The sequence below is a fragment of the Dermacentor andersoni genome, chromosome 7, assembly GCF_023375885.2.
Source record: "Dermacentor andersoni chromosome 7, qqDerAnde1_hic_scaffold, whole genome shotgun sequence".
Classification (NCBI taxonomy): domain Eukaryota; kingdom Metazoa; phylum Arthropoda; class Arachnida; order Ixodida; family Ixodidae; genus Dermacentor; species Dermacentor andersoni.
Window position 1 is genome coordinate 167,887,245 of NC_092820.1, and position 23,251 is coordinate 167,910,495.

At 43.6% G+C, this 23,251-nt stretch overlaps 1 protein-coding gene across 2 annotated transcripts in view; it reads left to right on the forward strand.

The window, feature by feature from the left end:
• The window catches only part of Pkc98E (Protein kinase C), a 51,335-nt gene that overhangs the window by 15,160 nt on the left and 12,924 nt on the right, over nt 1-23,251 (forward strand). The window contains exons 8-15 of one of the 2 annotated variants that reach the window (XM_050180289.3): nt 5,449-5,484; nt 8,547-8,649; nt 11,512-11,711; nt 12,529-12,702; nt 13,495-13,649; nt 13,760-13,898; nt 14,517-14,705; nt 19,202-19,348. In XM_050180289.3, coding sequence (XP_050036246.1) covers nt 5,449-5,484; nt 8,547-8,649; nt 11,512-11,711; nt 12,529-12,702; nt 13,495-13,649; nt 13,760-13,898; nt 14,517-14,705; nt 19,202-19,348 — 1,143 coding nt within the window. The remainder of the gene's footprint in view (nt 1-5,448; nt 5,485-8,546; nt 8,650-11,511; nt 11,712-12,528; nt 12,703-13,494; nt 13,650-13,759; nt 13,899-14,516; nt 14,706-19,201; nt 19,349-23,251) is intronic. The other variant, XM_050180290.3, reaches the window with a different exon arrangement.

Consider the following 23,251-nt stretch of genomic DNA (forward strand, 5'->3'; position numbering starts at 1 on the left):
AAAGGTGCGGTGGTGGTGCAGTTGAAAGTAATGACATAATGAAATTCTGTGGCTCTAAGTGTATGTGTATGCATCACAATCTGGCAGCAGAACCAACTAGAATCACGGCAGAGTAACTTAGAGATTCTATATATATATATATATATATATATATATATATATATATATATATATAGGTAGATAGCTAACTTGATAGACAGACAGAAAGAGAGACAGAGATAGATAGATTGAGTTTGGATTATGTTTCACTTTTATAAGCCAAGCAAAATGTGAGATGCCACAACTACTAGGTAATCACGAACTGCCATGAAAGCTTGCCTGCCTTTCTTAGCTGCGAATCCCTCTTGGGCAGAAGCACTGCTACGGAGGTCCTAGAGTTCAGGCTTTTTAAGAATTGTTAAGTCTGATCTGACTTGACTTGTCATTCAATAATAACAGCAGACTTCTCTCAGCCACTCTTTGCCAGAATTTTTTACATCACTGAGTTGCAGGAATGCGAAGAAAGTGTCCCCACTTACCCTTCACTTTATGTTATCAACTGAGAAGCCTAGCGTCTATGTTTTCTAATGTAACGTTGATATTTTCCAATGTAACATCTATCTTATCCAATGACTATCTTTTAAAATGTTGTTTTTAGAAGTTTAAAAGTTCTTTTTGTTGGGCCTCTGAGCAGAAAGGGTTGGTTAGGCCGTTTATTCCCTGTTATGAATATGTTAGTCATCAAGATGGATCAGTCAGTGGCTACTAAGCTTGCCATAGGTGTGCTGTACCTGCTCTTTTATGATGTTGTTAGTGTACATATGTGTGCCCCTCTTCTTAATATTTACACAACTACATATTGCCTCGTGTGTGTAAGTACCTTCATGCAGTGTTTGCCAAATGTTGAGAATTTTAATGAACTTCTGTATGTACTACATTTCATTTATTTACATTATTTTGCATTTTAAAAGGAATGTAATTGGCCGTTATGCTGCATGGGTTGCGAGCGGCTCACCCGGGTTTTCTTGGAAAGTCCCCTCCTGTAGAAGTTGCCCTTTTACGGTGCTTGCATTTTGTAGTATGGCTTTTGCTGCATTCTGGTGACGTGCTTAGAGCAGGTGAACGTGGTAGATCTGTGATGGTGCAAAGGCTGCAGTAGTTTCTGATGTCGCATGTGTGGGTTGGCCCGTGTCCTTTCTGCCCCATTGGTGCCCCATTATCCTTTATGACGTTTTTGAGGCCTTGAATTAATTTTTTAAGCACTACATGCCCCAAGCAGCAATTTCATTCATTGATGGGCTGCTTTCTGGGCGGCCTTTCAAGCAGCTGACCTTGGCAAAGCAAATGGAAGGAGAGAATGAAGCACCGCTAACCTCTCCGCCTGTTTTAATGGTGCAACAGGTAGCACTGCCTTAGTCTGCTGCTCCGTTTGTAAACATGTTCCTTTGGCTTACATCGCATTCATTGCATTTAGTCGCTGGTATGTCTGCTGTTCAGCAGCTAGTATTTACTGTAGGTCTGTCCTGTATTGCAAACATTATGTACTTGTAAAGAATCAAGGTAAGTGAGTGTGTTTAGCTGAACCTAGCTTAGCTTGGCATGAAGAGCCTCTATGTGCGCAGAATTTTGGCGGACTACTTGTGATCTACCAGTTGGTCACAACGGTACAACTGAGACATGTTGTACGTGGCATACCAATGGGTCATGCCACGCAAAAATAACAAGTTTAAAAAAAGCTCCTACAGTGAATGGGTTGAAATAATGAAGGGATAGCTTTCATAATTTGTATACAGATCTCCATTATAAGTGAGTGCCTATCATCACGCACAAGAGCACAACAGTATGGACTTTTAGACTGTTTTTTTACGTATTTGTGTTAGCATAGTACCAAACAGCAGCAATGATTGTGACGTCTTGTGGCACAGTCTTCAACTGAATTATGTCGAAAACATTCTTGTGTTGCATGGCTCTTCTCGTCAAAGGAAAAAAAAGATAATCAAAAGATAAATTTACAGGATGTTGGTGCCAACATCTTTAAGCTAGAAACTAAGTAGAACATGGTTCATTGCCAAGAGGGATCTGTAGAAATTTGTTTAAATACAGCATCACTAGATGTTGCCACCTGCAGTGGTGTGTCCACTCCAGTATTATATTAATGGTAATGCATAGTGGTAATGTGTAATTGTTATAATGAATACTTAGAATGAATCTTCTGTGGTTTCATGGTCGTGTTCATAGATTGACAAATAGTTTAATCGCTGCTGTAGCACTAGGTACTTATGCCTTAGTGGTGTGACCTACTTAATCAAAAAGAATTGCTATCACAATGGAAATTCAGTAATATCTTTAAAGCAGTCATCAGATTCTTTGTTATTTCGTGAAAGGCCCCTTACATGGAAGGGAAGGCTGCATCACGCAACGTTGAAAGCACATGCCTGTCTACGGTTTCCAATGTTGTTCATGCTTTTCATTTTTGCCATCTAATATTCTGGCTTCCAAACTTCACTTTATCGTGACACTTGATTTTGGCAATCCATTGTAAAAATCTGCCAGATTTTGAGTGCGCGCTTTTGATAGTCGAGCAAGCTATATGGAGGGATGAATTGCTTTATCTTTCTTTTTTTTCTTCCTTCTCTGCATTTCATGGATAATAAAAAAATAAAATAAAAAATAAATAAATACTGCCTTTTCTTCAAGAACATGAGTGGCTCACGTAAGCAGTATAGTGCAGTATGTTTACGAGATGGCTTAAAAATTCACGAATCTTCGTGCCACAATGTATACTATGCAAAGCTGTTTGTTTTTTTGGCTCAGCTCGCATCTGGTTTCCTAAACTTTCGAAGAAGGCTTGGAAAGCCTGTTATTTCTCTTTCAGCTATGTGCTTTGATAAGTCGTCATTTATGCAAGAATTAACGAGACCTATCCTTAAGAGGCTGCTTACAGATTCTGTTGCTGTGCAAACATGAGCTGCCAGTTTTGAGTGCAGTGATAAGCTTTAATGCGCCCCAGAAAAAGAGTGGAACCATTTTGTTGTGATCTTTAAAGATGCGAAAATCCAAGAGCTTTATCTTTCGTTCTTGAACATGGGTGAAAAATCTAGAATCAGCTAGGTGAGGGTGCCTGCTTGATCTTCCTTGTGTTTTGTACATTGTCTCTTGTTCCCAGCATACGTTCTGGCGTGTCTGTCAGTCTTGCAGTATGTGGGCTTTGACATAAGTTTTGACTGTCATGTTTGTTTCCTGCATTGCTGCATGCCTTGCTTGCCAAAAGGACATAGCTTATTATTGCCTTTTGTAACTCTCCAACTTCTGTTGCTTTGCTCGGGCAGCAGTTCACCGCTTAGTTGCTCTCGTGAAGGCTTCTGCTTGCCTCACAAGAATGAGGAATTCACTATCCTCATGAATTGAAACATATCAATTTAGGCCTAATTGATACAAGCACTTCCATTTCGATTGTCCCAATTTTGTGCTACATCAGTGTAGTTTGGGCTCTTATATTTAGTTCAAAGTTCATGCCACCTTTTAGGTTGCCAGATGCGTAGTGGTGGGACATCACACTCTCTAGTAATTGCGCTTGGTGGGTATTCTACTTTTAAAATTTTACTGTCATATTTCATTTCGTGAGTATAGTGCTTCCTACCAGTTCTGCATCCTGCAAGTGACATAATCACAAATATGCTTCCTGCGTCTTAAAAACTGCAAGTTTGCTTCTTGCAACAGGTCTGTTCATAAATTGCAATGTAGCAGTGTGGAAGTAATGTAGGCAGATGTCATTATACATCATGACTAGCATTGTGCAGTCTAGGGGCCATTGCTTTTAGAGCCTTCGATATGTTACTTAATTCTAGAATGTTCAAGAAACTTTCCATTGTTAACGAAGATAAATGGCTTATCTGTGCAAGTTGATCTAGGCTGCAGAAATGCAAAGTTGGTGGGCAGGCAACTCTTGCTTTGAGTGCTTTGCTCTAACGCTGGAAAGTGCTGATGCGTGCTGACTTTTTGCATGCTTGTCAGCTTTATTGTGCATGCAATTTAGACATCAAATGTACTTCCTTCACGTTTGGACCTCCTCGTATTTTGGATTGCCAGCCCAAGCCTGATCACATTGTGTCGTGTTTGCCTTGGTTTGTGGGACGTGCCGCTGTGCTTGCATCTTCAAGTAATGATTGCCACTGCAGATTATACATTGTCAGCTATTGTGCTTATGTAAAAGTTTTTGTGAATTGTGCATCTGAAGAAATGTTGCACTGTTGCAAGTACCATACTCTGTTCCGTACATAGCAGTCAACGCTGCTGAAGCTACGCAAGAAGTTTGGTCGAGAAACATTATCATTCCACGTGCTCCATCTATGCTCTGTTGTGTGCCAACAGCGTTGGTTCACGCGAGCATGCAAATAAAAAACCCGAAAAGAACAACAAAAATAAAAGTGATCTAAAACAACACATTAGCAGCCGTTTACCACAGTGCGTTTGTTTCTAAGGGTTGAAACTTGTTTCATTCAATACTGAGCCTATATAAAATACAGTTGCGCACAGTTGCTGTAAAAAAAAACAGCGAGCTATATCCAAGCGCGAACGAAGCCACTGCAAGAAGTCTCTCTAGCCTCCACAGCATTGACTGCTATGTATGGAACAGAGTATAGTGCTTGACATCTCTGGGTGCAGTCAGTGTCAAACCACGTTAACTAATTTTAATTGAATATCAGTGGGATCCTGTACCTTTTTATTTCTTTACTTGGAAAAGCTAAATATATATATATATATATATATATATATATATATATATAGTAATGGCATAGAAATCGAAATTTGGTGGTTGTGACATTGAACTTAGCCTGTCTGCATCTGTCTGCATACTTTTAGGGTTACACAGCTTTGCACAATTTTAACCAATTTGTGCATGTGCACAATGGTCTTACGCTTGCTGCAACCACACCTCTTTGTGGGTTTGCTGGCTTCTTGCTGTGCAAATGCCTTCGTGGAGCCTATTGCTCATGCATGTTTGTTGGTGCACGTTTGCAAGTTGGCCTTCCTTTTTTGCTTTTAGATTTTTTTTTTCTCAAAAACATATAGCAGACTCCCTTGAAGATGAACTCTGCTGGGACAAATTCTTCGTTAAGCCAAACAGTCTGAGTGCCCTTGTTTAGTTCCCATAGAATTACAGAATCTGTGTAAAGATGATGATCTTCTGATCAGACCGACAGATTTCCAGAGTCCTTCCGTGCTCTTCTTAAAGGGAGTTCTCTGTCTCTCAGATTTATTTCCCCTTGCTTTCTTTTTCTTTCTTCTTTCTTTTTGCAAATACATTGTACACTCGGGTGTTCTTGTTTTTTGTCTGCAAAGATTGCGCTTTCTTGCCGTGTGTGATTGTGTGTGCGATTGGTCGTTCACAGCATTGTCGTCTCGTCTTTTTTATTATTTTTTTTCCTTCCTGCCTCGACCCTGCCCTGTCTTGTGTCCACTCTTCAGCAAGGAATATCCCTCACCCAAGAGATATATAACCAGGTGCATATCCCTTTTTATATCTCTCTTTATATCACCTCTTATATCTCGCTCTCCCACCATAGTTTTCACATACATCACTCACTCACTTCTTTAGCACTCCGTGCAGTGCAGCGTTCATTTTTGTGTAATGCCCAGGGAGTGATGTCAATATGAAACGCACACTCCACAGAACCCACTCGGAGGTTCTTCAGCAGCTTTGCACTCACCATAGTGCCCAAAAGCCGAAAGGCTAAGACAAAGAAGCCATTGATATGCGTGTGCTTGTTTTGGGTAAATGCGGTAGCTTGAAATGGACCAACTAGATGTTGAAAATGAAGCCTTTAGGTTTCATTTAATTAGTTTACCTGGTTAAGTTTCTCTCTGGTCAGGGATAGATAAGGCACACTTACGGCCATGTTCACAATCCCACCTTGACTGTGGTCTCTTTCTCAACTTCACCAAGTATTGGGTAGCATCGTCCCTCAGGGAAGAATTCACTGCCCTTTGCCAAACTTGCTGACAATTCCGGAGCTATAATTTCATTATTCGACAACTTCAGCATCTACTGGAAGGAAGTGGACTAGAAAAGCGTGTTTCAAGCAACTCTTCCTGTCAATAATTGCCGAGGAGTATAAGAAATGTTGCATAAGTCAGAGTGCCAGGTAAAGAAAACTCTTGCAGCTAAATCACTGGCTTATTCTCAGTTTGATTTCATGCAGAGGTACAATTTTTCGCGGTGCATCTTTGGTTGGTGCACTAAATACGTTCCCCGTCAAGAATGAACCAGAAGTATGTATGCATCATAGCGAACTTCATCAAATGAGAAATACAGATTTTGCTGAATCAGAACAGTGGCATCATTTTCCTCCGTAATAGCGAAACGTGTCAAATGTGTTTTGCGCTAACATTTGCAGATGTCGCCACTGTTCTGTTGCAGTGAAATTGACATTTTTTTCTTGTCTCCTTGGCATTATCGCAGACAGTGCATATTTCAGATTCGTTGTGAACAAAACAGGCAAGTAATGTGCACAAACATGGTATTAAAGACGGTAGTACAGAACTAGAAAGACAAGACGGACAGGACTAGATGCACATAATGCTGTCCTGTCCGCCATGTTTTTGTCTTGCTATAACCATAGTCACAAACAACCAGCAAGCCTAACTTTTTCATCCCAACAGTATTAAACAGCACACCACTTTTGTGTGAAATGCCACTTGTTGTGTGAAATTTTTATGTGAAAATGACACGTTGGGCTTTTTTTGTGGTTAAATAAATTAGTGATTTAGCCAAAAAATGTCAGGTAAAACTGGTGCTCTTGTTTAAGCAACATCTGGTATTTGAGGGCCAACTACTACGTCACTCGATGCATAGAATTGCCTGTGGATTCTAGAATGAGAGTCCGAATTTAGCAATAACGCTGAATTTTAATAAGTTGCCCGAAAAAGTGTAAAAAGATGTGTCACTGGAGTGCTTTTGAATAGTATGCACTATTTAAACATGAATTTCACTGTGAGCCTCTGCAGAAGATAGGCATAAAAATATTCTTATGGTTCAAAACATACCCAGAAAACATTGGGGATTACCTTCGTGGAATACACTGTGTAGACAGCTATGAAAGTCAGCATAGCACATGCTTGCTAAGGAGTACCTGAAACTATGGTTACAGCTTGTAAATTAACAGGAAATTTGCTCATTTATATGTGAAGCTTTTCATGTTATATCCTCTAGTATAATTGTTTTAGTTACAAATTCCCAAAATGCTTTGCTTCTACTTTGTTTTCTTTATTTTGTTTTACATTGTTTTTCTTTCTACTTTGTAAACGCTAAAAATACAGAGCAACCTTTCTAATAAAAGCAGCTTTAAGAATTAACTGCTTAGCAGTGCCGCAGTAGTGAATATGAGAAAAGAGAAATATGAGAAAGGAGTAAGGTGTGTATCTTCTTTTGCATTGGGGGTAGGATGGTATCACAGTACTTTGCACAATTCTAGTTTCAGTTGTTCTGAGCAAATTGGCTTTGCTTCTGTCTCTTCTTGCTATTTGAACATCAAGAGTTATTGAGCCTTGGCATACAGAATTGCTTCACCTTGTCGTATTGGCTTATATCTTCAGTGGCTGCTTTGTTCATTTTATTAAAAATGGCTAATAAAGGAGAAAGAACATGACACAATCGTTTCTCTTTTTCTGAATTGCTTTATTTCAGTTCTGCCTGCTTTTGTCTTGCATAATGATTGTGTTCTACATACAGGACACTTTAAAAGCTGCAATTGTGTGTTGTTCATAAACTAGTCATTGATTACAAGGATAGTTCAGCTTCTGTAGTTAAACATTATCACGTGGAAAGAAAAAAAAGGTAGGAAGCCAGTGATCGGTATAATTGATGGTTGATGAACACCTTGTCTTGTCAGGTAGCTAATACTCCTCAAATTAAAAGCAGGAAGGTTCAGGCAGGGAACTAAAGAGACATCGTTTAGAAGTTTTAAAAGACATCTTTGGCATCTGTGTGGAAGCATTGCTCACTACAGCTTTCATGGAAGTGAAAACATCAGTCGACATTTGTTAGCATTGCCTTTTTGGTTCGTGTCTCATGTTTATTTTGGCAGCAATTATGAAAAGCTGTAATAATGACAAAGAATATGTGATGTGGGATGGTGGTAGTGATATTCTAGTCTGTTGACTGGGAAACTGGGCCCCTAACGATAAGCTCATGTTAAAGTGTTGCAGTGTGAGGAAATTGGGGGGGGGGGGGGGGGTATATTTATTCAGTGCAATTTGCAAGCCATCAATTTCATCATCACCTGTGCACCATTTATGCACTCGGGCATGTTCAGCATGTATGGAAGTCTAGCCGAGTGCACTGCACTTAAACGTAAAATGTGATCCACATTAGTCGAAAAACTTGTGCAATGTCTTAGCAGTCACTTCCGAGAATAATAAGATGCGGGCTTGTAGGGAGCATGCACCGGATTAAAAAGAAAGAAAAGAAAGAAAAAGAAAACTCAAATGGCAAAGCATAAGCCAATTCTGGTCCGTCTTTTCTTTTTTCTTCTTTTCTCGTGTGTATGTGTGCTGTGCCAACGCAGACCTCCATCAGTGAATCTCCCAACAAGTTGACGCAGTCCGTGTCTGAAAGATCGCACACGTCCCCCTTGCCGGCCACTGCGGATGAGGAGAAGGGTGTGCCGGGTAAGCGGACGAACAGCTCTCCTTTATTTCTATCATTAGGAGGTTTTAGAAATACCACACCCAAGCGTTTTTGCATTCTTTTGTACACCTGGCTGTTTGCGTCCCCTAACTTTGGGTGTTCAAAACTTACAACTCCCTATTATTATTGATGAGAGCAGTTTGAGCTTGTTGGTACATAATGACAGAGTAATAAGGGCGAGTACGAGACACGGATAGAAGAGGCAGTCGCTTGTGCTTGTGTGTCTCACCTCCTCTGTTCGTGGCTCGTTATTGCTCCATTACTCTGTCTGTTTTCATTATCATTATTGGTATTTTGTAGTTGAGTATGCATTTTGCACAAAACTCGAAGAGAGGGAGGCTCTTTGATAAAAACTGGAGAAGTTCCCATGGCAACGTGCCTAGCATGCTACACAAGATGGAAACAATGAAAAGCAAAATGACATGCACAGGGCACACAACAGATGCACAATGCGCACAAAAAATGTAACGCACAATGTACAACATTAACTTATCTTGTTGAGACCAGTTTCTCGCAGAAAAGTTAAAAGCACCTTTGTAGCATGGGACACAGAAGCAGTGCTAGTTGATGGTCTCTAAGTACATGCTTGAGGCACAATCCCTTGAAATACATTTAGTGCTGTTATATTAGAATCGTCCTTTGGATCACGAGGTTTCCTACTAAAATTACTAGCAGCAACTCTGGTGCTGTCAATGTTCAGCTACCATCAATGTGACGGTTAGTATGTAGATTTAATCTTCTCTTTGTACTTGTGAAATCGCACATTCTTGCGGATTCATTTGCTATGCTCTATCTGCCTTTATTGGCCTACATTTCCAATAAATCCTATTCTTCTAAACACAGAAGGCATTAAGGCATGTGCATAAAAAATGGGAAATGTTGCATTTATAACGCAACATTTTCTTCAAAGTAATAAGTTTGCAAAGTCACAAAGCCATTTGAAGCCAGAAGGACACATTTTTCGCAAATCCGCCTACGCATCATTCAAACACTGGCTGAGCCACCATGCTTGCAGCACCCATAGACAGCAGCGCCGAGTTCCCTCCAGTTATTTTTGTAGAAAACTTGATGCTTTTGAGTGCAGAAACTGCAATAGCATACAGTTGAACCTCATCATAATGAAGTCACATCCGACATGAAAATACCTTCGTTACATCCCATATTCATTGTAAGCATGTATTCAATACAAGCTAGTAGCATTGGTGAGAACCATGGTAGAGTTATTCTATTATATCCGATAATTTGTTATATCAGTGTTTGTTATCTCATGGTTCAACTGTATTAACTGGGCTATATCCTCTTCTACGTTGTACACAGGGCACTATCGGCCTAACTTGTACAAGGAGTATTTTGTATTGTCACCATACCAAAAAGCAAGAACGAGGTTGCAGGATCGAATTCCGGGCATGGCAGCCGCATTTCGATGAGGGCAAAATGCGAAAAAACCCATGTACTAAGATTTAGGTGCACGTTAAAGAACCCCAGGGGGCCAAAATGTCCATTGTGGGAGTCCCCCACAACGGTGTGCCTCATAATCAGAAAGTGGTTTTGGCATGTAAAACTGCATAATTTAATTTTTTTAATTCCGAAGAGTAGAGTGTGGACATGAACCATGAAGGGCGTCCATCTGTATTCCCTGCCTGCATTCAGCTGTGGGAATAATGTGGGCGTTTATTAATCCATAAGTACCATGCTTTTTTCTTATGTGGAAGGGCTGTCGATCTACGAAACCAGTTTACATTATCTAGAGTTAAACTCCGCAGAAGTGCAATGCATCTCCGGGAAAACGTATAAAGGTACCCAAACTGTTCATTTTAAAGTGGAATTCAGCTGGACAGGTTCGTTCTAAAGGCAATCTACTGCTGTCTTATTAAAAAAGGAGCAATACTTTACCTAATTATGTGGAAGGACTAGAACAACTATAAAAATATGCTATGGTTCCCATTGGATTCTAATGCTCTCCGGATTTCGAATTTAGCACTACCCTGTTGATAACCTGCGCAAAGCATTTACACTGTGTTTTGCACTGCAAAGGTTGTGTTCTTGGGTGTCACATATTAGAAAGCAACAGCAGTGTGTCTTGTTGCTTCATGGTAGCTTAGTAGTGGCTTTGCTGATTGGCTCTTTGCCAGCTCAGAATTCAGAAAACCCTTTAAACCCTTTACATATTTTTGATTGAGAACTTCTATGCAACGCTGGCTGCATAGTACTCGGTACAGTTAGTTAGTTAGTTAGTTAGTTAGTTAGTTAGTTAGTTAGTTAGTTCATTAGTTCGTTAGCTAGTTGGAATTCTATAGTACAGTAGTCATGTCTGACTTTAATGAACCTATTTGATGGTTATAATTTATGTATATTTGAGTAAAATATTGTTTGCAATCTGTGTAAAATGTTACCTTCAAAGACTCAATTAGTATTTTGGACATTGATAAGCTGGGTGGACCTTGCTTGGTTAAGGGGTAAAAGTCAGAATATAACTCGGTCTATAATAAAATACGCCAAATTGTAATACAAGGACACATAGGATATAATTAATCAGAATGGAGCAAGTCAGCTAATGCAATCTTTAAACAGGAGGGATCAGTAAGAAACAACATTTTGAGACACAGGCAGTTTTCAATCATTGCATGTTCTTGGGAGAAAGAAACCATAATAAGTTTCAGAATTAGTTTTATTTCTGCATTTGACATCCAACTTCTGTGCATGATCGGTGTGAGACTGAAACAAAGCTTGGTCAAGCGAATAGTTCTTTTTTTCTCTTTCCCTGTTCCTGCCTTGTGTCATGGTAGCGAACGACAGCCAAGAATGCACCATTTACGTTCAGGCATGGGGTGTCTCTCTTGCAGGCATGAGCTTCGGGGCCTATGACATGCTGTCACTGACAGACTCGTATGGGCAGCTGTCACTTCAAGTGCCGGACACGGGCGGCGAGCCTGTCGAGAAATTCTCTCCCACACCGAGCAGCCGCGACAGCCGGCGGCCGCGCAAGTTTGGGTTGGAGGACTTCCTCTTCATCAAGGTGCTCGGCAAGGGCAGCTTCGGAAAGGTACTCTCGCCAAGTCGGGCTTGCATTCTGCGCTGGTAGCTTTCACTCACTGTAGCACGTACTGCACTCAATTTTTTTATGTTGTTGTCATCATGGCTGTGTTTATTTTTATTCAAGCAACCTTTGTCATAGAGACCTCGTAACTGCATCCATGATGTCAGCATACACCACTCTTGTTGATTATTACTGCAGGCTGTAGCTGTAGTTGCAGCTTCACAGCAGTGATCATCATCATGGCATCATGATGGTGGTTAAGAAGTATATATGGAAAAGTTAGAAGGAAAAAGAAAAGAAGTACATCATTTGAACGAAACCTGACATGACCACTGTTCCCTAATCCTGAAGAAATTATTAGAAGGACCTGTTTAAGTTTATGGTGTGCATCAAAATGCTCTTAGCAATGTAATGAGGGCACAACATTCTGGACACATCAAACTTACAAATGTGGCTTTTCTTGCTATGCTACAATACTAATTAATGCTGGCTAGCCAATTAGCAATTACTAGTTGCTCGATAAGGTACGCTGAGGAATAGAGGAACTTCAACCACTCAGGGATAACAAGCGAATGTTTGCACATGCTGGTCTTCGAGGCTCAGTTCAATGTGGGAATGGGGCAGACTTGTAATGACAACTGCTCCCGCACTTTTGTGTGTGTCAAATTTGGGGAAGCCAAATGATAGGAGACACGAGAGTCATGCAGGGAAAACGTATGTCAGGGGATGCAAGAGAGTATTGTCTCCGTAGGTTAGCACCTGCATGATTTGACACAAAGGGTTCCTTGGTGTTTGAGACACACTGTGTCTTTTTCTTTCCCAGGTCATGCTAGCCGAACGCAAGGGCACAGAAGAAGTGTATGCTGTGAAAGTGCTCAAGAAGGATGTCATCCTGCAAGACGACGACGTTGACTGCACCATGACGGAGAAGCGCATTCTGACGCTGTCCGCCAAGCACCCGTTCCTCACAGCCCTCCACTGCTGCTTTCAGACTGAGGTGGGTTCTGCACCTTGCGTTCATTAGAATAGCACATCTCACATTTCTCGAGTCACAACTGACAGTGCGAAAGATGTCACATTGGTCATTAAGCTTTCGTGGTATCAGCCTTCCATGAAGTAAAGCAGGGGTCTTTGTATCCTCAACCAATCATCTCGAAAAAGCTTTCACTATTTGATACCGAAATACCTCACCAGTGCAACGGGCATTGTTTCCATGCATTCAAGGATTCTTCAGCAGGAAAATAACAGCGACTGTGCAGTTCCTTTCTTCATAGCCCCCCCATTTTTTTTATTGTTTAGCCAATGAGCACGTGCTGAAAGCGACATTTCGGAAAACTGACCCATGAAACATGTGACCCTGGGACTCTTTCTTTTTTAGATGGGGATAAAACCTGTATCAAGCTTGAAAGGGCAGCATCAATCAGGCACCTCAAATTCTGTTGTCCTCTGTGTCTCAAAATATTTGTACATTGTACAAGTAAAAATAAAGAACATTTACACTTCAAAAGGCATTACTTTGTGACAGAAAAAAAGCTATACCGAAGAAATTGCAATGCTATAAACCACTTTCCTCTTTCTTCAACGTTGTATTAAGACAGCGTTCAAAATTCATAAATGATCATTGAGGTAGGTGTCGATGCAATCACTGAGCATAACACTGAAGAGACAACGTTCCCAGGAGGCTTGCTCTCGTTTGTCTATGCTGAAGCGCTGGCTGAGGGCTCCTTACTTCTTATGGCATTGTCTAGACATGAAGATCCCCATTTTGTTCCTCTTTCCTCTCCACCAGGATCGACTGTTCTTCGTCATGGAGTACGTCAACGGTGGAGACCTGATGTTCCAGATTCAGAAGGCGAGGAAGTTTGACGAGCCGCGAGCACGATTCTATGCAGCCGAGGTGACGCTAGCCCTCATGTTTTTACATCAGTATGGAGTCATATATAGGTGAGCCACCACTTTGTTTCTCTGCTTGCCATGGTTTCTCGATGACTGCTGTGCTGCTGAGCTCTAGTGAACCTACTTACTCACACTTGGATGCTTCACTCTTTGTGCAGGGATTTAAAACTAGACAACATTCTCTTAGACACGGACGGTCACTGCAAGATCGCAGACTTTGGCATGTGCAAGGAAGGCATCAAGGATGGCGTCACGACGACCACCTTTTGTGGTACACCGGACTACATCGCTCCAGAGGTGTGTGCGTGGGACCTCTTACACCTTGCAGACTGCCATTGTGAAAAGTCACCACATTTGCATACCATCGTGGCACCCTCTGTTACTGTGGCTGCAAACTGATGGTTCCGAGCAGTCGTGCCACCTGTTGTGATGCCAGTAGGCGTGCAAAACAAAGTTGACAATGCAGTCTCCATTGCTTTGCATTTTACATTTTTTGCAACTGCTTATGGTGGCTTGTGACCATGCAATATGCAGTAGTGGCCACTCAGAACTCGTATTGCTTCCAAGTGCTTGTGACAAATGGCACAACATGCACTGTCAGACATCGTGGCAGTATGCTTTGAAATGCAGCTTATGTTCTGACACTGGTTGACGAATATATATAGTTATCTATAAAGCCCAATGCAGTACTCTCATAATACGACCAGCCACCATTTGTTTGTGCATTCTGATATTGCCTGAATAAACCATTGGTTTGTAATGCTGCACAGTCATAGTCGAAAGTTCAGGGGGCATTCAGGTTTACTACCTGCACTAGTGTATGCAGCCAAAATAGTGTTCTTGCTCTTGGTTGAAGAATGTCAAGAAACTGTGCTTACCTCATTCCGTTTTCTCTGTGGTGTTTGCCTCCTTCAGATCCTGCAAGAGTTGGAGTACGGCCCATCAGTGGACTGGTGGGCGCTAGGTGTGCTCATGTACGAAATGATGGCGGGCCAGCCGCCGTTCGAGGCGGACAACGAGGACGACCTCTTTGAGTCGATCCTGCACGACGACGTCCTCTACCCAGTGTGGCTAAGCAAGGAAGCCGTTTCCATACTCAAAGGGGTGCGTGCAGGCGTCTACCATGACATTGTACTTTTCTTATTCAATGCAGGGGGCATCAGTACTAGTACTGCGTTGTTCTAGTGAAAATAGTTGTGGGGTCTCAAATGTGCTCTTGGAACAGAGGACACAGCAGTGGAAACTAACCAGAGGGGATTCATTGCACTTTCTATAAAATAGGCAAGCTAGCTAACACATAGGAGCGAACGGGAAGGTGTCCTCGGGCCGAACTCGGACTGGTGACAAACCCCAACTGGGGTTCCTGAATGAGGCTTATTCTCTTTCTCTCTCACTCAGGGCAATCCTGCAAAGCCCCTTATCGAGTGTGCGCAGTCCTGTCTCCATGCATTGAGTTCCCGCAGCCAAAGAGAAGGAAGCTCTTTCCTTAGTAAAGCTTGCTGCTGTTACATGATAACTGGTGTGAAATAGACACGCAACAACCACGAAAGGAAGACGTGTGCTTTTCTTCCTTGTCTACCTTTCGTGGTTGTTGCGTGTCTATTTCACACCAGTTATCACAAGCTCTTTCCTGTTGCGCCCTGGTATGCTCGCTGTGAGGTGGCATTAGCAGTGAAACACTCGCACCCTCTCTTGTAATACTGCGCAGCTAGCGACTACTAGTGCTCCTTGAGCTATGCAGGGAAGCCAGGTTCCAGGAGATGCATGAGCCATGCAGGGAAAATAACAGGGGAAGCATGATAGTTGAGCTTCCTGACAGTGTATGTGTGTTGATGAGTGCACACGGATTGGATTGTGTGTAGTGATCACGAGTGAGAGTTGTCTTTCTAGTCTAAACTGGATAGCACTTGAAGTCAAGCTTGTTGTTTGAACATATTCTGATATGAGCAGCCCAAAGCAGCGCAAGGAAGATAAAATTAATATTGTTTGATGTTAAAGGGACACTAAAGGTTACCAGAAACTCAAGTTAAAGTGGTAGAGCAATGTTCTAGAACGTCTAAGGCGTCAATATAATCGCGAACAGAGCTTTAGTAACGGAGAAATTGAGGTAAATGCATGACACGATTTGAGACACCCCAGCGACATTCCGGTACTAGCCCGATGACGAAAGCACTCCTCATAATTTGTGTAACTAATACTCAACTACTCGTATTAAAAATATCATTTCATTCGATTATAAGACGAAAAAAAATGCTACTTGTCTACGTCTATTCGATTCTAAGAAAAAATAACATTTTGACGTTACCCTTCCGTAATATGGGTGTTCGAAAGGTTTTGTTTTCGCTCGACTCTGCGCGCTCGACTCTGCGCCGCGCACGCTTTGGAGTTTTAGTAGTTTGGTTATCGCGTCGTGCTGTGAGGGTTCTGCTGGCTCGCGAAACTTTCATTTGGAACAAGCAGCGAGAATGCCACGTCCATGTGATGTCATGGGAAGCCCTCGTTGCTTTCCCGCTCCGCAGAGCCGGTGTCGAGGCCGCCGTCGTAGTACGCAACAACGCCGGCAGCGCGAGCCCACAGCAGCAGGTCGCGCTCGTCAGTGCTCAAATCGCTGAAGTTGAGCCCACCATCGCGAGCCAATCTGTCGGTGTCAGGGTCCATTGCGACAAGCGTCGAAGTTTGCGTCGTAGAATGAAGTACCAGTTTATGGGAGTCTTGCGCTGGAGTTTGAGGTATAGTAGCGGCACCTGGTGGCGTAGCGGGAAACGACATCTGGGTCGTGCCAGCTTGGGTCGTATTGAGCCCTGGCTGTGGCGAAGCACGTTTCTAGGCCGAGTTTTGCGTCGATTCGCACTTTTTTATGCCCTGTTGCGAGTGCGAAAAGGCTCGTCACTTCTCACAGACCACGCCGACCACGCTGCGAGCTCGCCGCAGCCTATAGTTTAATGAAAGCGGAATCTCCGTGTGCCGTGGGACGTAATGCTGGGAGCAGAAGGAATCGGTGATGCCGATCCGGAGAGACCTAGTCCAGCCTCGAAAAGGCGTCACCGTCATTACTTCTGCGTTGTGGGCTGCCATGAACAAGAAGGCCTGAATCCCAACATCAGATTCTACCGTTTTCCTTCAAGGCCTCACGAAGTGGAGTGTCGGGCGCGCTGCATAGCTGCAGTTCGTCGCGCTGAGTAAGCGAAACTTCGTGCCATGCTGACTGCTTTGCCTGTCTTGAAGCCTGCTTGATTATCTGCGTTCGAAATTTCGGTCTTTTGCACCTACAGTCCCGACAGCAGACCGACATAGCAGCAGGCATGGCTGGTAATTCACGATTGGAGACCCGGCCACAGCGACAATTAACAATTCGACCGATGCGAAGTGGTGAAGTGTGTGCAAATGAGCACAAATGGTCGGGCTCATTCGATGACAATTCACTACTCCACTACGAGCAGCACAGGTCAAGAGAGTTAAATGCGCTCATCCTTGATCTCAAGCCAGCACGTTGAGGCCGCGCAGCAAGGCAGTATTGATTGCAGCACATCGATGTTCGAGCGCTGTCATTAAAAGCTACATCAAGCGAGCAGCGCACAAGCTCGCGCTACAGCGCGATTCACACGTACGTGCGAGCTCATATCCATTGCATCAGTTTAGTGGCATGCAGTCAACAAAGATTGCAGGAGGCCTGCCGTTTGGCGGCATGTCGAAAGACCGCTGCCGTCGCGGCGCGTACGATCCTGCGCTCGAGCAGTTCGTACATCGCGGCGCGTACCGTCGTGTGCTCGAGCAGTTCCGTACACATGATGTCTGCTTATCGCTGCTGTGGATTCATTTATAGCACGCATTCCTCGCGTTTGTGCGCCTGAATCTTGCAGCTAGCGTGCAAACCTTACCTGTAGTTCCACTTCGTACGCGACTCGCTTCACTTGCGATTGACACCGTGCTAAAACTTCGCCGCCTAATTCTTGAACGGCGTACACGTATTCGGCACTGCATAACTTCTTGCCTTTACGCAGCGTGCCACCCCTGAAAAAATCTTCGGCGCCCGATATACGCAGCAGGCCGTGCTACAACACAACCGAAAGTGGCGGGTCCATATTGTAAACGTGCTTTCCAAAGCAGACGACCGAGCTTGGTACGACCCATTTTAGGACAGAGGGCACTTTTTAGCACCTTTCTCGCAGCGCCCCCTGGGCAATGCAAGAGCCCCATGGTCGCGCGTTTCTCCTTCCGCTAGCCACCATACTCCCGCTTTAGCTCTGCTGTCGGCTGTCTTGGCTCTGTTTCTGGCCGCGCGTTTGCGTTTTGCGCAGAAAAGCCGTAGCGCCGTCTGCGGACGCCGTTCTACTCACCGATGACGCAACGTCACTATGAGACCATGATGTCAGTACTCCTCGATCGGAGGGCGGGCGATTTGAACTGCGCTAGAGGTACGCGGACGCTTCAGAACGCATTTTCTCTTAAAATAAGTCTCTCCTTGGCATGAAACAAGCGTTTCGAGGTTTATGGGATGGTATTTCAACAGTCCACGTTGACTTAATAGTTACCTTTAGTGTCCCTTTAACGTAGCATTCATCTTTTCGTCGTCATCTTACTTGGTGCTGTTCAAATCAGGTACATCAACCAGGCTGTAGGCCTGAACATGCTACTCCAGGAAGCAGTGAGAACCCACTTAAGAATTCAACCAACGCTAGTGCATTCACACTCAAAACTATCTACAAGGTCTCATCAAGGCCGAGCTGCCGCAAGAAGGCTGAAAGTGCAGTCATTATGCGCAGTGTGCAAGTGGAGCTTTCCTATGAACCCCGAATGTCCTGTAGCCATAAGCATAGGGCATGATGAATGACCAGCCCTTACACAACCTTCAAGAACGTTTAGTAAAAGCAGCAGCTGCTGTAGACACAAAGGACACAAAAGTCCTATGGAATGTTACACATTGTGCAAAGAAAGAGTTATTGTCACACTACTGAGCGCCTCAGCTCAACACCATTATTAAACCACTCGCCTGCATTGTAGCAATACCAGAGCACTATGTGTGTGAGCATTAGTGACTCTGAGTGAGCGTACACCTAAAGCAGTTATCGGTGCGTGTGAATGAATGCTTCCACATTTTTGACGTGGTATTTGTTTATTTCTTTATTGGTATGTGTAACCAATAATATCTTGTGCCTTTAGCATGATGTATGCACGTAAACGAAATAAAAGTTAAAGGCAAGTGGAGGTAGGAATAAATATACTAAACAAAGACAAAAGTGCTGCAGCGCACAGTGATTTGAATGACAAGGCACCTGTGACGACAGCCATAAAACATTCCTGGATGCATTAGTGCAGTGTTGAGGCTGCTGTGAAGAAAGTTTGATTTTGGTAAAGCATTGCAGGGAAGGAAAATCGTCTGAGCCACATTGGTAAGCAAGTTGCACAATCCTTGCTGACCATGTATTGCACAGTCGTCAAGAAAACAGGGCGAGGAAGAGAAAGGTTTCTCTCAATAAATCAGGGTGTTTAGTCAACGTGCACATTGTGCTTATACCAATGAAGTAAATGTTGCCTGCAGCAGAGCACTTACTTTTTTAGTAAAATGGAATTGATTGATTGATTGACACTCGGGCATGCAGTTCATGACCAAGAATCCTGCCAAGCGGTTGGGCTGCGTGGAGTCGCAAGGTGGTGAGCAGGCCATTTTGAGCCACGCTTTCTTCAAGGACATTGACTGGGAAGCCCTGGAGGCCCGCAAAGTCAAGCCACCCTTCAAGCCCAAGATTGTGAGTATCCCGTGCATGTGCAAACATGCTGCGCTTTGTCGAGATGGCATACAATCTGGGTTGCAAGGAAGAATGGCCTGGCGTAATCAGTGGTGGTCCAGCTGCACCATTTGTGTCATTTTGATGCAATTCGACTTGCCTGCACCCACTCAAGTGTCGTCTGCGCAAACTGCACAAAAGTATGTTATTATTTTTTTTTGCATTTTCACGCTAATGCAATGTTTCCACTAGGGTTATGCAACTACCCCACAATACGAATCAATTTGTGAACATTCAAATACAGTTAACAACGGATTTTCCCGATGCCCGATTTCTCGGATATGCCTGAATATTCGGACACATTCGCGGCACCGCCTGCATATACCATATAGTCAGTGTATGAGCGTCTCAAATTTCGGACGGAAAAGGCCTTCGCTGTCTGATTTTCCTGACTTTTTGCCATGACGGCAGGTCAGAAATGTAATTAATCGCAGCCACCACCGTGGCCATATTGATTCTCGCGCCGCCTTGAAACAGCGCCCTAACATGCAGATCCGCTGGCAGCCATAGCCACCACTGCGGCAACGCTAGGCCTAGCTACTTCAATGTTATCTACCAAGTTTGCTGTTTGGCGCCATGTTTTTCATTGAAACAATTTGCCGCTGTTAGCAGTGGCGCCAACACCGCCTTTGTCATTCTTGCGAATGGCTTTGGAGCTCCAAAAGTAGAGCGCGTTGCATAATGCCAGTTCCCAAAAGTCAACTTTGCCTCTGTACAGAATTACTACGAGGTGAAGCATACGCAAAGTATTGCTGTGAAGCTTACCAAAAGTCAGAAGGGGCAAATGTCAAGGGACACGATATGTTTCCCTTAATTATACACGTGTGTACCCACCATCTCCTATCACAGTGTGGGCATTGATAAGGCTAATAAGTGTACTGGCAGGCCTTTAGGGCAATTTAGAGCTTTAGGTGTATATCTTTGTTCATGTTAGCCTAGAAAATTTGATTTAATTGTTCACAAGATTAAGCTCCTTGCCTACCCAAATAAAGATGTTTCCAACAAAGCATGCATGGTATACCATCGGTGGGAATTGGTTGCTGTTGGCTTTGTGTCTTGCTTCACTGTTGAAGAGCACTTACTGATTGCACATTAATAACAAGCTTCATCAAATGGCTACAGATAACTGCTGTACTATTTCACATGTTCCAAAAAGACCAATCTTTCTGCTCTGAAACTGCTCCAGAATGCTGGTGTGGCTGCTCTTAAACTGCAACAGAATGACATTTCTTTCTGCTCCAAAAATTGCTCCAAATCCTAAACTGACTGGGCCACCACTGGATAATGTTTTCATTCCTCTAGGCTCGATTCTATTCTGTTCATGCTATTTTTTCCCAGAAAAGCTGGTTCTGGTGAAAATGCTACTGAGGCAGTGCTCAGGCCTGTGGCTACAGCATGAAAAGAACGACAGTTAAACCTCATTACAACGAGGTCACATCGGACACGAAAATACCTTCATTACATCCTATATTTGTTATAAGCATAGACACAGATGTTGGCAGAAAAAAGATTGCCATCAGATCTATGCGAAAGAAACACAGGCCAGCAGTCAACAGGCCAGCAAACGTTCTGCTGCGCAATTTTATCACCTTTTGACGTCTTCCTGTGCTGATATACGGCACGAAAACAAGAGTAATCTACATACCCTTGCGAATACCTAACCATGTAGTTGGTGTTATTACACCTGATCAGCATGTTGGCTTACCGACTGCCCTCCAACCAAGCCAAGTTGCTGACCAAAACGTCGCACGGCGCCAGCAGGCTTTTTAGACATGGAGGGAACCACACGTGGGTGTGCACTCCACCACTACGACCATCATTCTAGCCCGTGCGTTCTGATCTCACACTCATTCGCTGATAAGGTCTACAAGTATGCACATAAATATGAGCACATCACTGATGCAGACTTTTCAGATACCAGCAAGACCACACATAGATACATACTCTGCTACTACGGCCGTCAATCATTCCTGTGTGTTTGATATCTCAGGCTTGATCGCCAATAAAGTCTACTAGTGCAAACATATTGGCGGTGAGCTGCCCATAGCGACTTGTTACCAGCCACCTTGCCAGCTGCGCTGCTTAGGCCATTAGGCCTAACCAGCGCCACTTTGTTAGCAGTTGGCAGCCAAAGTTGGGCTCGAAGACAAAAGTTCTATGATGAGGAAAGACGCACAGGGAGCCAACACCAGACCGGAGCAGGCGGAGCGGGGTGCACCTTCCTTTCCCACATGGCGTAAAAAGAGCAATAAAGAGCCCCCTAGCGTGTGCTTGATCACGTTACCGTGCAGTCACCTACCCCTCCCTCCCCTCTACCTCCTCTCCTCGTGCACGCTCGATCATCTTGAATACTGGGCACACAGGAAGACAGCACGCATCAAGCCACCATCTGTCTAGGCTCACCTTAGTTCATACTCCATTTTATTCGACTAAATTTCCGGTCCCCTTGGAGTTGGAATTAAACAAGATTATTGGATATGTTTTGAGGCACGTGGCAGCAAAAGTTTGCTTTGCTGTGACTGATGTCATGTCGGATCCCACATTTTCGATCTCGTTATAGCAGGAGAATATTCCGTTGAAAAAGCATGACCAACTAAATTTTATATTTACTTTGTTATATCTGCTAACTCGTTATATCTGTGTTTGTTATACCGAGCTTTATCTGTAGAGTTCAAGTGGTATCATTGGGAATAGAATTGTGCTAGGATCACCGACGGCGTCACATGCCGCATTTACAACCACATTCCCACGGCCCACCAAGATGGCTCCACCAGTGTTTTGCTGTCCACCTCTCTCCTGGTATCATCCTGCATCCAGCATGCAAACTGCAGCACCTGCACTGCTGCCTTCTATAGACTACCTGTGTAACCACTGCTCGTAGGCACAGCTGCTCTCTTCGCAATTGAGAGATGAAATATGTAGAAAGTGGTCCTGAAGTATGAACTTTTGTTGGGACTTTTTGTCAGCAACATATGAGTGAGTACCAACATCCCCATGTACTCTCAGGGCCAACCCTGCTGCCTCAATCAACTTATATTTATTACTTTTTTGAATACCTTAAAAAGTAGGCAAAGAAATATGTGAGTCATAATATAACCACAGACGCCCACATAGGTAAGTAGTATGCATGAAATGGTGTGGTTATTCGAAAAGAAATTATGTCAGCGATGCTAACCAGACACGTTGTGCTCAGATTAATTTGCAATAGCAATTAAAGGGCCCCTGAAATGGTTCGGACATATTTTGTAGACGCGTAGGGTACAGCTAAAGTTAATAATTCGCACCACCATTTGTGTGAAATGTCTCATATTAAGAGAGCTATGGATGATTACAAGTTACCCTTCTCCATAGTCCTGCATTTTTTCCTCAACTCATTCGCCGAGTGATCGGGGCGAAGCTCCGCCTTCAATGGCTCTGCGTCATGATGGCACATTGTGTCGTCGACTTCTGGTTCTGTAGGAGTGAGCGTGTGAAGCCTCTCCAAACTCTCTGTCAGCTGCTTGGCAGTCGACTCCAAGCGAGAGCTATCGAAGCAGTGTGCGTTGCGAGCATTCTGTCGCAGCACCGAACGTGTCTGGTACTCCAGTAACCAGAGGTGAACAGGGCGTTTCGACGGAACGGTGGAGGCATAAACTCAAGCTCATGAAGGAACCTTAGCGTAGACGTATGTGAGCTGCCTGATCAGTCTTCACGGTCCAGCCACCCATTGGCGGAGAGCTTAACCAGCCAAACAAAGAGCTAATATTGCTCTAACCAAGTGTAAAACATTTTAAAGATTTACAAAAACAATGTGTTAACGATTACACTCTTGCGAAAAATTTACACCAGCATCAAGGAAGAATACATTTCATTACTATACAGCTG